The sequence below is a fragment of the Podarcis vaucheri genome (genome assembly GCF_965113315.1).
Source record: "Podarcis vaucheri genome assembly, chromosome: 7".
Classification (NCBI taxonomy): Eukaryota; Metazoa; Chordata; class Lepidosauria; order Squamata; family Lacertidae; genus Podarcis; species Podarcis vaucheri.
The window spans coordinates 20,921,456-20,938,996 of record NC_138765.1 but is presented as its reverse complement, the minus strand read 5'-3'; the positions used below and the strand labels follow the sequence as shown (position 1 = coordinate 20,938,996).

The following is a 17,541-nucleotide window of genomic DNA, read 5'->3' as shown; positions in this document are numbered from 1 at the left end:
GTGATGCTAGGATCAGTAGATTCATCTTCTTTCTCTCTTCCTCCCCCCCCCCCCTTTGCCATTTTTTACATTTTTATTCTTCTCATTTACAGGACAGAGAGACAAAAGCTCATTGGGGCACTTATTCTAACTTGATCAGTTCATTATGCAGAAAAGGCTATCATTTAACCATCAGCACTTTATGATGCAGAAATCTGTGGTTACTGTAGGGTTCCTTCCAGCTTCTGCTTGTTTGCTTCAGAGAATCCATGCACCTTTTGTTTTTTCTTGCAGCACTGGGACGTTGGCCTGCATTTCACATGGCAGTAGGCAGCAATGTCTTGAACATCATCCACAACAAATTCAGTTCATCTGGATACTTTCCAGTAAGACTGTGGAAGAACGGCTTGGTCCTTTTACATGGTCCATTACCATGTGGTGGAGAAGTCAATGACTATCAGCTTTCTGTCTGAAGCTCAGATACGGTTTGCCATAGTCTTCCCCATGCTTGCAGGTCCTGCTGTGGGTTCCTTGGGTGTAGTACTATCAGGTTCCAAACCCAAAGCTGACTTTGGCTCCTCAGTGGCTTCGGGAGTGCTCCAGCAGAGCCATCTTCTACAGGAATTCATACCACTGGGATACTGCTGCCCGCTCAAACTCCTTTACACTATAGGGTTTGCAATTTCCCCAGAAATAGCCTGGCATTGAATCTGATACATTCACCCTGTTTTTTTACCAGTGGCTTTCAGCTGTATGTGATTCCTGCTCCAGGATTTGTTCTTACCCTGTTTGGTGTTGCATTTGGTGTTAAAATTACTGCCGTTTCCTACAGCGTGCTTGAAAAGAGATGGAATCTTTTATGGAAAGAGTTTTGGGGCAACGACTGAAAGTCTTCCTGGGCTGGATAGAGTTGGATAGAGTGCCCTTTTCTTGCACACGGAAACATACATATAAAAGGCACACACACCCTGCAGCTAGGATCACTGGTTTTTAATGTGTCTTGTGAACAGCCTCTTCCAGCCCTGCAGAGACTCTCACCTATAGCCCAGCTCCCAACTCCAACCGCAGCCAAGAGAAGGAAGCCGCTGGCTACTACAGCCACCACCTTAGGCGAAGTCCAGTTGCGTCGTTTCAGGCCCCCTGGAAGGCAGAGAGAGAGGTGGTTAGACAGCAGAAAGGCAACCACAAAACCACAGATGCATCACTCACTGGCAGGCAAACTTAACAAGGGGGAAACTCCAAGAAGTTTTGTCCCCGGCCAGACGTGTTTTGCAACAGATTGCTCCTTAAAGGCACACCTGCAGTAGCAATTCTCAGCAAGCGCATGGGGCACTGTAATAACTGGAGGCCTTTGCCCCCACCTCTTTTTCATTGGTTAGGAAACAGAGCCAGGAGCCTCTCCCATTATCTGGCAGTACTACTGCCCAGGACCCACATACCACTTGGATGCCGAGGTACGAGATGGCTTGCAGCTATATTTTCTTTCTGTTTCCTGCTGGGTCAGAGCAGCAAATAGGGAAAGAGGAGGCACACCCTTTGGTATTTTCAAGTACCATACCCTGGAGCTGCTATTAATTCCTCTAGAAGCAGGAATTGGCTGGACAGCCAGGGAAACATTCTTAAGTCCTTACTGTGCATGCATTCCTGCTAGCTAGTTAGCTATAACCTTAACACCTCTCCTGAAGTTATGCAAACCGGCACCTGTCTGTAATTTAGGGAGGATTGCAAAACAGCAGCAGCAGGATGTAGTCAAAATCACCTTGACTTAAGCTTAGGCAAGCTGTTAGAACTGAAATCAATGAGCTTCACATGAAGGTAATCATTTCAACTTCAAATGAAATAGAAATCGGGTTTTCATTATCACCTGGCTCAATGGGAGACCACTACTCATGTGCCTCTCTGCTTTGCCCCCAGACTAAGAAGAAAAGTAGTGGAGTTGCAGGAGTTGGGAATTGGATCTGGTTTTTGCAGGCCACATCTCCTCACACACAGAGCCAAACTGATCAATCACCTGACATCGCAATGATGTCAGGAGATCCTTTTCTGCCCATCTGGTTTGAAATCAAACTACGGGGGCAAAAGCTAAGCCCACAAAGTACCTTTCAAATGCACTCTGCAAGACCTTACAATCAGCTTGTTGTTGGGTCTTGTAGAGGCTTTGCAAAGGGCTCTGGATAATTGCTTGTCATAGCAAAGCTCTACAACAGACACTACTGGGCAGACATTGCAGACTATGATCTGATTGTCAGTTCTTGTGAAGCCCCTCGCAAAATGCTCTTCAGAGCTGATTGGCAGTGCCCACAAATCTCCTTTCGGCTGAGCCACATGTTTACCTTCATCACATCTGACATCGTAAGTAGTGTCAGGTGTAGTGGAGGTAGGTGGAGCCAGAGCCGTCATTCCCATTGGGCTTAGTGGCGCATTGTACCAGGGCGCCGGCCTCTCAGGGGTGCTCCAGCGAGTGGGGAACTGCACAGCTTTGCCAGCAGCCTCCCCTTTCCCTGCACGCCCACCAGCTGCTACCCTGCCAACCATATGGCTGGCGGGTGTGCAGCTTCCTTCCCAAGCCTCCACGGGAGGAGAGCAATCCCCGCAGAGGCTTGGGAAAAGGTTGACAACTATGGGAAATGGGGGGGTGCCGGAGGGATCTTTGCCCCATGGCGCCAGATATGCTTAAGACAGCCCTGGGTGGAGCATTGCCCCAAAGTCCTTGCAGGCCAAATGGGGTGGCCTGGGCAGCCTTATTAGGCTCAAGGACTGAAGGGTCCTCACCGCTGCTGTAGTGGCTTTTTTCCAGTGGGTCTGGTGAACAGGTGACTCTCCAGACATTTCTGGACTACAACCCCCATCATCCCTGGCCGTTGCCCATGCTGGATGGGGCTGATGGGAGTAAGAGTCCAACATCTAGCATCTTCCCCTTTGCATGGAATACACCTTTTCACAGCTGATGTCCAGTGTGTTGGGGAGGGGCTGTCATTGGGTTGTGTTTGTTTTTATTATGCATCTTGTGTTTCTATATTGTGGTTTTATGTTTAAGTAGTGCTTTTTTCTTAAAAAAATGTTTAGGGGTACTCTCACTTTGACTCAATAAAATCACCATTTTATAGTTCAAATTGGGGAAAATAAATACAGTAAATGGACAGTAAAAGGTGGAAAAGCCATAAAACTAACAGCAACAACACAGATTTGGAGTTGGTTTTCTAAAGCCTTGATAAAGAGAGACATTTTCACTGGCCAGTGTGTAAAAACACACCTGAGGGAGCTCCACCCTCTTAAAACAGGTGCCACCACTAAAAAGACCTTTGTCAGAAAATCAGGCTCTGGGAATCCAAGGAGCCTTCAGCATGGATGAAAAAGGTCGCTACTGCTCAACAGTCTGTCTGGCATAATACATAGAGCGGTATGTCTTATATACTGTCATTGGTGGAACCCAAGACAAGGACAGGGGCGAGTAAATCAGAGCTGGATTAATCACTGCTCTAAGGACTCTATAGGGGCTCACAAGCTTCACCTATGAACAAGAACAACAAGCACTCTTTGCTGCAGCATAGAGTCACCTGCAGCAAACCTAACACAACTCACCCTGTGGAATTTGCCCACCTCTGAACGGAACAAAAACCTAGAGAGAGGGTGCCAAGAGGTCACTTAATGGGCACATGACCTCACTGCCTTTCCCAGGGCAGCAGGAATCAGCCAGAAATGTTAATGTTTAAGTCCTGCTCTGGCTGGGTGAGGGGTGGGAGTGCTGGGGAGGAAAGCCTGGAGTTAAATGAAAAAGGCATGGGAGGTTCTAGGGCCTTCAGGGAAAAAATTGCAACTCACCATCTTTTTCAGCCATTTCAGAACTGGTTAATCATCAAACCTGCCAGATCCTCCTTTCCAAAATCCAGGTCCTCCAGGAGAGGAGGCCTTTTCTAGGTGGGTGGGGGAAATCTGGAAGCCCTGTAGGTAACAAAAGATGAATGTAAGCCTCAAGAAACCTTGAACCCATCTGCCAGGGCTGAGTCGAGAAGGAGGCAAAGATGGACACCTGTCAGGACCCCGAGATCAACAGAGAGCCTGCTGACCTAACAGGGCTGCCATAGTTTGCACAGAGCAGTCCAGAACATCAGATATACCCTAAGCAGATTCTCAAGTTTGCATGTTCCAGCTTTTACAGGTTGCAAGGCTGTGCTGTGGGTGCCAAGACCAAGGGCCCCCGAAATCCTGGAGCCACAGCACCGCCCACCTTTCCATTGAGCATACAAAGAAAGTAGTGGTAGTTCAGAACCATAGACCTACTACATGGAAGTTAACAACAGGACAACAAAAATGGATTTTACACACTCTAATGGTAGCCACAAAACTGATGTTGATGAACTGGAAGAATAAAAACATGATCTCCCTTAATCAGTGGTTTGATAATATGATAATATGATAACACTTGCAACCTATTAATGGGCTGCGTACAGACGTAGACTCCACTTGGATAAATACAACAATTTTTGGAACGAATTCATGCAAAATGTAGTAGGCTTTTAATATTTACATGAGTATTGGGATAATAATACCAAGTTTATAAAAGAATGGGTTAGGGTATTTTTGTATATACAGTTATACATTGGTTTTCGAACAGAATCCATTCCAGAAGTCTATTCTACTTCTGAAAATGTTCGAAAACCAATGCGCAGCTTCCAGTTGGCTGCAGGAGATTCCTGCACTCAATCGGAAGCTGCGCCAGATGTTCCAAAAAATGTTCACAAACCGGAACACTCAGTTCCAGGTTTGCAGCGTTCAGGAGCCAAAACGTTCAAGTCGCAAGGCATTCGCGAACCAAGGTAAGACTGTATTCATATTTCTTTTCCCCTTAACACAGTTTTGTGCTTTGTTCTTTTTTCATTTTGTATCACTTTGTTGCTTCATAACAGATTTTTTTTTCCAATAAAATATCAAATTGAAAAAGAAAAAAAGAAAAGAAAGTAGTAATCAGAGTATCACCATCAGACACGCTGACTCCACTTCTCCTCCGAGGAACAATGGGTGGCACACATGGTTTCCCCCGTATTATTTACACAGGTAGGTTGAGCTGAGAAAGTGTGACTAGCCCAAGGTCACCCAGGTAGCATCAGGACCTAGTCGGAATCTGAATCCTGGTCTCTTCAGCCTTTACCCACTGAACACTACAAATGCTGAACACTAAAGCAGCATTCCCAGCTGCCTGGGGCAGGGGTCTGCAACCTTTAAGACAAAAAGAGCCACTTGGACCCGTTTCCGAAGAAAAAAACAACAACCCGGGAGCCGCAAAACCATTGTGACATTTAAAGCATGCGCACCGCTGCCCTCTGATCTGACAGCGGGCGGGAAGGTGACGTTGGGACGGTGTGTGACTAACGCACACACCGCCCCCATGCGACATTACAGCCAGTACAGCACCCGCCACAGTGGGGAGTGTCGGGGCGCACAATGCGCCTCCTCCCCTCGCTAGTATCCACCCCGGAGCCGCGGCAAAGGTGTAAAAGAGCCACATGCGGCTCCGGAGCCACGGGTTGCAGACCCCTGGCCTGGGGGCAGGGGAACATGTACGCATGTGGATCTCTCAGCCGATGTAGGGAAATAATGGTGGACTGATGCTACATAGAGAAGATTTGGCTCTACAGGAGGACACAGCCTCTTGTAAGAGATGTCAACAATAAGCTCTCTTGACTTAAGAGGTATAGACCTGGTTTGCATGACAACAACGTCTGACAGCTGTTGGAGATGCAAAGCTGCCAAAAGTACTGTGAGGTGATCAAAGAATTCTGGATGGAAATTAAGCAAGAAATTAGAGAACTAATAGACACCCATCTACTTTCAGACCTTTTAACGATGGTATTGGCAATACAGAACACCAGGTATTAGCCAAGGTTCTTTTGCCCTGGTCTCTCAAACACTACTAACTGCTTGCATTTTAATAGCAAAGCTGTGGGGAAAGAGGAAAGTTTCACACTTAATGATTGTGAAGAAGAAGATATACAAAATATAATAAACAGATATTAGCAGCTATGAGAAGGAAAGATCAAGTCAGCGGGGGGGGGGGAATGGTTACCATCTTCATTGCACAGCAATCAATATGAAACAAATGACCCTGTAATTATGGCTATATGAAGTATGAACTAACTGTAAAATTACATGTGATTATTGTGTATTATAGAGCAGGGGGTGGGGTTTAAAAAGACTGGGCAGTAATGTGCTGCACTTTTATTTCATTTTCTGGCAGCCTTGCAGAAATGTGTTCCAATTTTTTGGTTCACCTTTACTTCACTCCGATGAGTCACTTTCCAAACAAGTACATCAAAGATAAGTTCAATTTCCCAGCAGCACTCCGATGTCCCAGCCGCGAGCACAAAAGACTGTTTCCTAACCCCTCCAGAAATGTCCCTTGTTGGAACTGAGAGTTCAGCCTAGAAGCCAAGAGGGAGCATCATACAGTTCAGGAATTATAATGCCCCAAGAGTGAAGCAAGGGAATCTGCAGGCACTTTCCTATACAAGATGTTCACCCATGGGAACACCCAGAAGAAGGTGCTAGGCGGGGGGGGGGGATATGTCCTACTTTACAGAAGACACCGTCCTCTATTTGAAGGGCTTTCAAGATGACAGTCCTCTGTTTCAGGTGTAAGGAACCTTTTTTTCTGGGTGAGGACCACATGCCCATCTGCATGACCTTCTGGGGGCCAGAGCAACCAAAGTTCATTTTACCTTTGCACAGCAGGCTAATTTCTACACACCCCTCGCTATCCTCCATCCAGGCTAGCAAAGAAGCATAACAGAGCTCAAAGACACATTCCAGCCAGGCAAAACCCCTTTAGGGTGTGAAGCAAAGCCGGTGGAGAAGTGGCAAGGAGAGAGTCCCAAAGACCAGGCAGAGAGACCTAGAGGGACACATGCAGCCCCCAGGCTTGAGGTTTCACATCCCTGTTCTTTTCTGAAGGCATCCTGCTTGAAGGACTTTCCTGTCCAAGACTGGTTGAAAGACAAAGATCTCTCTGTTCTTAGTCCCAATACCTAATTCAGGACCATGAGTTCACCATCCCTTATAAGTCCTCCTCCCATCAATGCAGAAGTGCCCAGTACCTCCTTTGGTTTGGGGTGTTCCAGGCTGATGGGAGTCAGGGAGGTGACTGTGTCAGCTTCTCTTCCCTGATCCAGAGGTCCCTGGCCTAATACCCTGAATAGGCAACAATGAGATCTCTCTGTGTATATCCATCAGTTTTCCAAACAAAAATACAGTCGTACCTCGGCTCCCAAACGCCTAGCGAGTCAAACGTTCCAGCTCCCAAACGATTGAAAACTGGAAGTGAGTATTCCTGTTTTCAAACATTCTTTTGGAAGCCAAATGTCCGATGGGGCTTCTGGAGGTTCCTGTGGCCAATCAGAAGCCATGCTTTGGTTTCTGAACATTTCGGAAGTCAATCAGACTTCCAGAACAGACTCCGTTCAACTTCCAAGGTATGACTGTAGTTATTTTTATATATATATATAATGATATTATTAAAAGTTTAAAGATTACAGAGAAAAGAAAAAAGAACAACAATAAAGAAATTAACAGAACATACAATACATAAAAAGAAAAACATAAAAAACAATACAACAATACAGCAAAAAGAAACAAAAACACTAAAACACACATCCAATATTCCATATCTTTACCTTTCATTTACTTGTTTCATCGACCTCCTCACACCTCCCTTTTTTGTATTCTAATTCAATTTAGCTATTTCAGCAAATCCTTTCCATCTTACTCAATTTTTGTTCTATAATTTACCTTAACCCAGTCTGACCTTAAATTTTACACTTTAGCCCATTAACAATCCATTTTTACTTAATTCTTTATAACATTTCTGCTAAAGCCATGTAACTTCATTCCAGCATCCTTCTAACATTCATTAATTTTGCTATATTTTTGTAAATATGCTTTACATTTTTTCCAATCTTCTTCCACCGACTCTTCTCCCTGGTCTCGGATTCTGCCAGTCATTTCCGCCAATTCCATGTAATCCATCAGCTTCATCTGCCATTCTTCCCTGGTGGGTAGATCTTGTGTCTTCCAGTGCGGTATGACTGTAGTTATTATGCAGGTTGCCTACTCAGCGTTGCTGGCCACGTGACCAGAATTGGTTCCAGAGGAGCAAAAAGCTCAAATTCACACACACACACACACACACACACACACACACATCCTTGCAATACATGCCTACGACTAAATTGGGGTATTCTAATCCCCATCAGGGACTGACATTTCCTGCTCATCCTGTTTGTATCCTAGCCATCTTCCAGTGCACATAGCTTCCATTCTTACAACAACCACCGCAATGAGGTATACTAGGGCTGTGAGAAGTGAATTGGCACAAGTCAATATCGTGGCCGAGTGGGGAGTTCAACCTGGACTTCCTAGTTGGGGCCAGCACTGGCACCCAATTCCTTGGGCAGCTGTTTGGGCCTCACACCCCATTAAGACTCACTGTTGATACATGCCTTGGGCCTCTCACCTTAAAAAAAAAAGTCTGACCCACTGCTCAGGCAGCATTGAGGCCCCGTCTGCAGTTTCATACCACTTTAAACAGTCAACTCTTCCCCCAAAAACACCCTGAGAGTTATAGTTTGTTAAAGGTGCTGAGGGTTGCTAGGAGACCCCTATTCCCCCTCAGATAGCTACAATTTCTAGAGTTTCCCATAAAGAGGGGTTGATAGTTAAATCACTGAATATTGCAAATCTGTGAAGGAAATATGGGTCTCTAACAACTCTCAGCACCCTTAACAGAAGCTATATTTCCCAGGGTGCTTTTGGAGAAGCAGTTACTGTTTAAAGTGGTATGAGACTGTTTCAAATGTACCATGCCGGTGGAATCTGGGTCGAGGCACCATTTTAATTTCCCACAATGCCCTCAAGGTAGCATTGCTCCAGGGTATTGTGGGGAATTAAAATGGCAAGCCATCTCAGACAACTGTGCCCCCCACCTGCTCTCAGTTCACCACAACCCCACCACCAAGGAAGCTCACCCAAGGGTAGTGCCCAAACTGCCCTGTATTATCTTACTCAGTTAGGAGAAGGCAGTGAATTAATTAATTCAGAAAAATTGTAATCTATTAATTCAAAAGGCATGGGATGTGGCAAGGGAGTAATTTATTATAGCACGCTGTCGAGAAACATTCTGGAGCAATCTTTCTAGTAAAGAATTACAGGATATTAACAATGAGATATACATGGAGGGCTGGGGGGCAGCTGCTTCCCTAAATCAATAAAAATACATAGCTAACGGAGGTTTTGCCCCCCCAACAAAAGGCCTGACACACACACCCCTTAAAAATCCTGGCTACACCCATGGAGATAGAACATTCCTCAATCCCTAATCCTTCATTTAAAAGGGGAGGAGCACGCTTTGGGTTGCATGAAATACTAGCCCGACTCAGGGTAGACCTATTGAAGTTAACGGGCATGATTAATTTAAGTTCCTTCAGTTGGAGGCAAGCCAGAGATTTTAACATCTAGATATCCACAAACCTGTCGGACCAAGTCAACCCCAAACAAATAGCGTCACGTTCCGAAATTCAGAACAGGCCAGAGAAACTGTTCAGATCGAATGCGATAACCCAGAAAAAGTTTAACTGGAGGGTATAGCGGGAAAGCAAAGTAGGCGAATAGAAATGTGGCCCAAACTGGAACCCACTGTGAAACGGCAAGTAGCCCATGGAAATATTTAAAAAAAAAAAGAATATCAAAGTGATCATATGCCAACAAGCCCCGGGGTGGGGGTGGAATTATGGGGTGTCCAGAAGGAGGTGGAGGAACACACGGGTTGGCAAAGCAGGGCAGCGTTCAAATTCTGCTCCCCACTTCCCTGTGGAATGGGGTTCGCGAAGTAGCAAGCGCGGAAGGGAAAGAAGCCCCTCTTACCTCGCTGCCCTCACCGGGGTACTTGCCTTCCCGCTAAGGGGGGCGCGATCTTCATGGCTGAAAAGCCAGAGACAGGGCAGGTCTCCCAGGCTCAGAAGTGCTTCCTTGCGAAAGGCAGCTTCCCCACCTGGGGCGGCGGGAGGAGGAGGAGGAGGAGGAGGGGAAGGGCTGGCAACCCGGGAGGAGCCGGGAGGGGGGACCCGGGCGCGACGGCCCCTTTGCAGCTGTGCAGACACCTGCCAGACGGAGGGGCGGTGGGAGGGAAGGAGCCGGGGGGGGTGGGGAGGGGAAGAGAACACGCGGTGGGTGTGGCTAACAGGTGGGAGGGGCTTGACGCATCCGGATCCCATCCCCAGCTATAGAAAGCGTGAGGGTTCTTTAGGGCTGGAGGGGAGGGAAACAGCCTGACAGACACAGAGAGGGAGACGGTGATTGGGGTTTTCAGGGGAAGGGGGAGACCTGGATTCCTGGGATCCATTCTCAACCTTGAAAGTGAGTTCTTTAAAAAGAATTGGGGGAACCATGACCGGACACCTGGGTCCCTTTCAAAAATGGCCCGGGATAGTGAGGGTTAACGGATATAAAACCTGTTGGATCAAAGACCTGTTGACGGATGCAAAGACCTGTTGGACCCACCTGTTGGATGGGTCCGTAAGTCCAGAGTTTCCCAAACTTGGGTCTCCAGCTGTTTTTGGACTACAATTCTCACTGTCCCTAGCCAGCAGGACCAGCGATCAGGGATGATGGGAACTGTAGTCCAAAAACAGCTGGAGACCCAAGTTTGGGGAACACTGGCCAAAGGATGGGGAACCTGTGGCCCTCCAGATGTTGCTGGAGTCCAACTCAGCTTCAAGCCAACGTAGCCAGAGGCCAGGGATGATGGGAACTGTAGTCCAACAACATCTGGAAGGCCAAAGGTTCCCCATCTCTGACCTAGTTCGGCACCCTTTGTGTCTCTAACGGCGACCAACCAACGATGTTCCTGGCGTTTGAACTGCGACGTTTGTGATCAGAAGTTAATTCCTTTGTAGAAAAAAATATGCTGGGGCTAAAGTCGGCCTGGAAGCAACATATCTTCTTCTTCTTCTTCATTGTATCACCTTCCAGCGGTTCTCAACCTGTGGGTCCCCAGATGTTTGTTGGACTACAACTCCCATAATCCCTGAGCTCTGACCTTGCTAGCTAGGCGTGATGGGAGTTGTAGTTCAACAACATCTGGGGAACCACAGGTTGAGAAAGGCTGTATGTAAGTCCTTCCTCCTTAACCGCTGGGGATTTTCTGGAGTTAGGGAGCGGTCAGGGGAATGCACTCTGCACGCGCTCAGGAGTCCCTTTAGTCCAGTTTTCCGTCCTACATTTGGAGCATTAAGCCCTGGCGGGAGAAATGGGCTTGTTTGGTGACCAAACGACGATATTGGGACGGTGCGTTTGTGCTTTACAGCGGGCCACCCTCCCTTTTCATTCTTTTTCCTCCTGAGAGCGCGCTCGCCTGCTATTATCCTGCAGGGAGGCGCGAGCTTCAGCCTGAAACAAAATCCGAGGGCGAAGAAGATCTCTCCAAAGGGTTTGAATCAACGGAATGCGGTGGTGTTTGAATGGATGTAAAGGTGTTTATAAAGGGAAAAGGCTGCTCTTTTCTAACTCGGCCCTGCGCTCTAGCTTTTGGAGATCGCCAGACCCGAAGCTCGCGCGCCGCTTCCCCGCCCCCATAGCGCGGCCTCCTTTCTCAAAGCGCCCATTGTCTGCGGCTCACGTCGCACCTGCGACTCAGGAGCCTCTCCAAAGGAGAAGAGACTCTCTCTCTCCACACACACACACACACACACAAAGACGCAGGAACAATCCCAGCCCTCAGGCGCAGGTTCATCAGGACCTCCTCTTCCTCCAGCCGCTTCCCCCGTGCCTCCCCGCTCCCCCAGTTCCAGCAAACGTCGCCCAGCGAGGAAAGGGAGCGCAAACAGGCTGTGTGGGTCAATGGGATGGAGCTTTGTTCTGGATGAGATCAGGTCAGGCCCAAGACATGTCGGAGCCTGATGTAAAATATCCAATTGGAAAATGAACGCCCGTCATGCTAACTAATACGGGCCATGATTCTTTATTTAAAGAGAGAGGTCTTCTTGGTAGCCTTTGTTACAGAAATATCACTGTGTGCAATATTTCAGTACTGTATTAAAAACATTTTTAAAAAACCAAATGGAAATGGATATTGCACCCCCCAAAAGCAAGCATTCATTTTGCCCATTGTGAAACATGATACATACCTTTACAGCAGATTCAAAATACGCTCCCCCCACCCCCAAAAAGTCATGGCAACTCTAGTTTACCCATTGCAGAGCTACAATTTCCCAGCATCCTTAACAAATTACAATTCCCAGGATTCCTTGGGGCTATGTGCCAATGGCATAGGCGCCGACTCCATGGGGCCTGAGGGGGCTCGAGCCCCCTCAAAAAAAATTGGGGGGGGGCTCAGCCCCCCCAAAAATCTCGGGCGCCCTTCCAGCAGAGCACCGCCGCCGTCCCCCGCCTCCTCCCCACCTGCTCCCTCGCCAGCCAGCCAGCCAGCCGCGCCCTAGTCGGAGAGCCCCGGCCGTCCCCCGCGAGATTAGGGAATCCCCGGGGGCGGGGGCTCCTGCCTCGCTGCTTCGCAGCACCACCGCCACTGCCAAGGCACTGCTGGGGGGAATTTCCTTCCTCCTGGCGGTTTCAGCGGTTTAGGGCCGGAGCGGAGGGGGCTCGCCCTCTCTTCTCCGGCTAGCCCCACATTTCCTGCATATCAGCTGTTCCGGAGCTGATTAATAGGCGCAGCACGCTCTCCCCTATTCGCTCACGAGGAGGAGGCGCCACTTTATTTGCAGCTTATTTATTATTCATGAGCTTTCCCGGGCCCCCCCAATCGTCCCTGGCCAATGGACCACCTTAATCTCACTGAGGGTCTTAGCAGACCACTTAATAAATTTTATTACAGTTGTAGCAATTGTAATATGCTGTATGATTCCTTAATTGTATTTTTATTTGCTTCTTTTACTTCCATAGTAAAGTGTAATACAATAAAATACAAAGTGTAATACAATAAAATACAATATTATAATGTGTTGTTGGTGGCATCTATCTGTCTCAAGAGGAAATGGAATGTGCCTCTCCACTCCATTGTCCCTCCCTGGGACTTTGGGTATATGGAGGTCCTGGGCTGCCCAGATTATAAGACACTACCCTGCAGCCTCGCTTATGTGGTCCAAAGGAAAGACAAGCAATGCATTTGGCACCAGTTCGGCTGCAGGAGTTGCCAGAAGGAAGTGTGCAAGTGTAATAGGAATTTTATGGTCTTAGATATATGGTAATGTTCATAAGTGTACCAACCAAGCACATACATAGATCAGCACAGGAAGGCCAACCTGGAACCATTTTGATTCCTAAACTGAGCAAATGTTTTCTCTGCAAGGTCAAAGTGGAAAAGCCTCCCCATTGTCTTTTCCTTCGCAAATCCTGTCTTAAGGGTATGTCTGTGTTTGAATAAGGGTGTGAGCCTGTAACCTGGCCCAGGAACTAAGTATTTATCATTACAAAATACTGGCCAGGCTACCCAGGAAATCCAATCAAGTAACCTGCCAGACAGGAGATAAACAAGGACAAAGCCACTTCCGGCCTGCCCAGGAGGTGGGGTTGCGGGCTTCACGCCCACCCCCCACGTGAGCGGGGGCTGGTTTCAGCCCCCATGAGAGCAGGGGAATCCCGGCCGTGTCTGCCCTATTTAGGGCCGGCACAGAGGGGGCTCACCCTCTTTTTGCCAGCTAGCCCTCACATTTTCCCGCCCTCCCTCCCTTTAGGTAGGCTTTAGGTAGGTCTCTGACTTTGCGGGAAATGATATTTGGCTTGATGGCGTGCATCTTTCAGATGCCGGAAATGACATGTGGCTTACTGATATAGCAAAGGGGGTAAGGGATTGGTTTCAGGCATGAGAGAATTGGCAGCGAGCGATTGCTCGTGTGGCAGTAGGCATTGGTAAGAAGGGGTTAAGAGGATGTGTGTGGGGGGAGGAATGCCATCACCTCCCCCCAGTGAGCGAAGGGTGGTCCGTTAAAGGACTCCGGGGGCGTGGCCCTGTCCGAAGCCTATGGAGGTGTGGGCCAAAGGCACGCCCCCGAGCGGTGACCCGGGAGCGGTGACCCGGGGGAGCTCCTAGTTGACGTGCCTCGGCAGGAGACTCCCCCGATATAGTGTTAACCCTTCCCCATGTCTCCAGCAAATGGGCTGGAGCCGGATAGTCATTAGGACCAATGCCTAAGCCAATGCCTCTCATTCCTGAATTCAATAAAGTTGTGGCCTAATTCACCCATTTAACCTTAAACCATGGTGTCTCGTGTCTTTATTTATCCTGGTGGGGGATGGGAACTCGCCACGCAAGAGATAAACAACATTTAAATTTCTGTGATGTAGGTGGGATGTATCTGTGGGGTGGTCTTAGGTTACACCCCTTTTGTGATGTATGTATGATGTTTCTGGGGGTGGTCCTGATCTACAGGATGGGAATTTCAAAAGTCTTTATAAGCCCTTGCACACCATTTTACTGGGTCCTCCTCCTTTCCTGCATGTGAGGGGAGCACCCTGTTGCAACAGATCAATAAAGATCAAGTTTACTAGTGCTTTGCTTCTCAATATTCTCTGGTTGGCCTCTGTTATTTTCTCCTACCAAGAGGGAACCTATGTAAGGACTCTATATGGGCTGTTGGATACCCCATAAGGGAAAAGGGCAATTTTTGTTTACAACACAAGACACTATCCAACCGTCTTAGGGACTCGACTCCAGATTTGTGTTGAGTTTACTCCCTAGCCTTTTCTTCTCCCGAAGATTTCCCTCAAGACAGTGGAGGTTTAGGACCAGAGATTTCTTTCTCCTAGATGGGCTACCTTCCCAGGTTGACGAGCCCCATTTACCCCTCACTTCACTGTACAGCTCATCCAGAAACCACCTTTGTGGCCATTGGACCCACTATTGATATTTTCTGCTCAATCTACTGGTGCCTGTCTTCTCCTGCAGCAGAAATCCCTAACTCACTGAGGGTAGCAGACATCACTCATCCAGGTTAATTCAGTCTCTTGTTATTGTTTAGTCGTTTAGTCGTGTCCGACTCTTTGTGACCCCATGGACCAGAGCACGCCAGGCACTTCTGTCTTCCACTGCCTCCCGCAGTTTAGTCAAACTCATGCTGGTAGCTTCAAGAACACTGTCCAACCATCTCGTCCTCTGTCTTCCCCTTCTCCTTGATTTCCTTCAGAATAGATAGGTTTGATCTTCTTGTAGTCCATGGGACTCTCAAGAGTCTCCTCCAGCACCGTAATTCAAAAGCATCAATTCTTCGGCGATCAGCCTTCTTTATGGTCCAGCTCTCACTTCCATACATCACTACTGGGAAAACCATAGCTTTAACAGACCTTTGTTGGCAAGGTTGTGTCTCTGCTTTTCAGTCTCTTACCTCTGCACAATTAACTGTGCTGATATAGCTATAGATTCTAAGATTTTAAATCACTGACTCATCTAAAGAACATAACCATAAAATCAGAGGTAAATTATACAACTCCCTTTCCTCCTCTGGAATTAATCATCTGTGTCACGTATAAATTTAACTATATATCTGTCTTAATCTCTTAGGTGTTCTGTGTTTTTTGTTTTCCCACCGTCTATGCGACATTCTGCGGTGTGTAATAACCAAGTAGGACTTTCATCAGGGGCTGGGTACAGAGCAGAGGGAGAGACTGCCAAAACAAATGGGTGACTTAGCTCTTGGTGCACGCAGCCAGCGCAGGAGTGGGGGAAAGGGAAGGGGGAAAGGCAGCGGATCACCCGGCTGCCTGCTTTTCAGAGGAGTCTCAAGTGCAGGTGGGGGAAGTCTTTGGCCACACACGCACGAACATGCACTTGAATAGCTCAGTTACTGATTACCTGGTTCTCTGCACCACCACCCTGAACTGGATTGGGACAACGGGGCGGAAGGGGGGGAGAGATCAGGCCAGGAATGGGCAAGAGAGCAGCCGCTCCCACCATCGCCCCTTTTCCATCCCCGCCCAATAAGAAAAAGCACAAAGGCAACCGAGTTCATCCTCAAAGACACGTTGCAGCTCTTCTCTCTCAGAGGCAGGGTAGAATGGTGGAGGCCCTTCCCTGTCCCCTGCTCATAGCTGTCAACTTTCCCCTTTTTTTAAGGGAAATTCCCTTATTCCGAATAGGATTCCTCGCAATAAAAGGGAAAAGTTGACAGCTATGTCCCTGCTTGAAATCTCAACCTACAGTTCTTTGCTGCAGCAGGGGAGGCCACATTTTGCTAGCTGAACACAGTATGCTGGGAGGCAGCTGGCTGCATAAAATACTGCACATTTGCTGCATAAAATACTGGCTGGTAGTTTTTTTAATTAAACTTTTATCAATTCTATGTATTCCAATATATTTTTAGACCATCTCTTGATGCAAGTAAGGTAGCTAGCAACAACAAGAAAGTAAGGTAAGTTTACCTTTACCTTTTACCTTATAATTTGTTATTCGTTTCTTCAAACCTTTTCACAATAACCTTCAAATCAATGGGAAGAGCACCATCTTGTCCTCAGGCACCATAAGATGCTGCCTTATACTCAGGCCAACTCAATGCTGACTACACTGGCTGGCAGTGACTGGCTGGAGACAGATGCTTGGAGTTGAACCTGAGCCCTTCTGCATTCAAAGCAGATGTTCTACCTCGGAGCTCTGATGACTAAATGTTAAAGAAAAATTTCCCCAGCTCACTTGGATTACCAAACAAAACACCAGCCAAGAATACAGGAGCAAAACAGCAGCCTGTAGGCCTGATCTTTATTCAAGGAACTGTTGCAACAGGACCTCAAACTACCAAAAGGAAGAGAAGAAAGAAGGATGGCTCCCTGTTTTATAAGTTTCCCATTTTACCCATAACACCCTTAGCAAAAACATCATACATTTTGTCATAACTATGTCATAAACTGGGAGGGGGTGTCTTCTGGCAGAAACCTGAGTATAAGGTTTGCACCCCTCCCTTTCTTCACCTCCACCTCACACCCACTAGGTAAAAGAAAGGTAAGTATTTACATGTTCCTGTTTCCCAGCCAAGTTAAGCACACCCTTTCCTCTTGACCGAGACCCCAATCCATTGAGGTTGGGTTTGCTATTGGGATTGGGATGACTTCCTGTCTGGCACTCAAGTGCCAGGATGCCAGGCATTATCTCCCAGGCAGTGGGGCTGCTGCATACGTGGTCTCACGCTTCAGGGATTATGGCTGCCCCTAGCCCTCTCCCAAGCTCCTCTTCTGGTAGCCATTTTCCTTCTGATTAGAAGGTTGGAATGGTGTAAATCCATCACTGGAGCGATTTTACATGACTTCCTAAAGTTTTCCCATTGAGCCAGTACATAGATGCATTTATCAATTTGCTACATTTGGTAATGTTCAGCGGAGGCTCTTTGTCTTTGCCTCATAGTGTGGAGAGGCAAGGGGGGGGTCCACCCCCCTTCCAATTTCTGGTAATGCTAAGCAGGAAGATGTCCCAGGACAGCCCTTGATGAGGCCCTCATCCATATGTCCATCCTGTTCACATCAAAAATGTGGTGAGTTGCAGGATCACAAAGGTAAAGGTAAAGGGACCCCTGACCA

General features: G+C 47.6%; 1 protein-coding gene across 2 annotated transcripts in view; it reads right to left on the bottom strand.

The window, feature by feature from the left end:
* HPN (hepsin) overlaps window positions 1-16,516 on the bottom strand; it is a 39,435-nt gene extending 22,919 nt beyond the window's left edge. The window contains exons 1-3 of one of the 2 annotated variants that reach the window (XM_082231809.1): window positions 16,409-16,516; window positions 3,802-3,921; window positions 1,018-1,119 (exon numbers count right to left, since the gene is read on the bottom strand). In XM_082231809.1, coding sequence (XP_082087935.1) covers window positions 1,018-1,119; window positions 3,802-3,817 — 118 coding nt within the window. In that variant the 5' untranslated portion in view covers window positions 3,818-3,921; window positions 16,409-16,516. Of the gene's footprint in view, window positions 1-1,017; window positions 1,120-3,801; window positions 3,922-9,891; window positions 10,132-16,408 lie in introns of those variants that run through there. The other variant, XM_082231808.1, reaches the window with a different exon arrangement.
* Window positions 16,517-17,541: the final 1,025 nt, after the last annotated feature.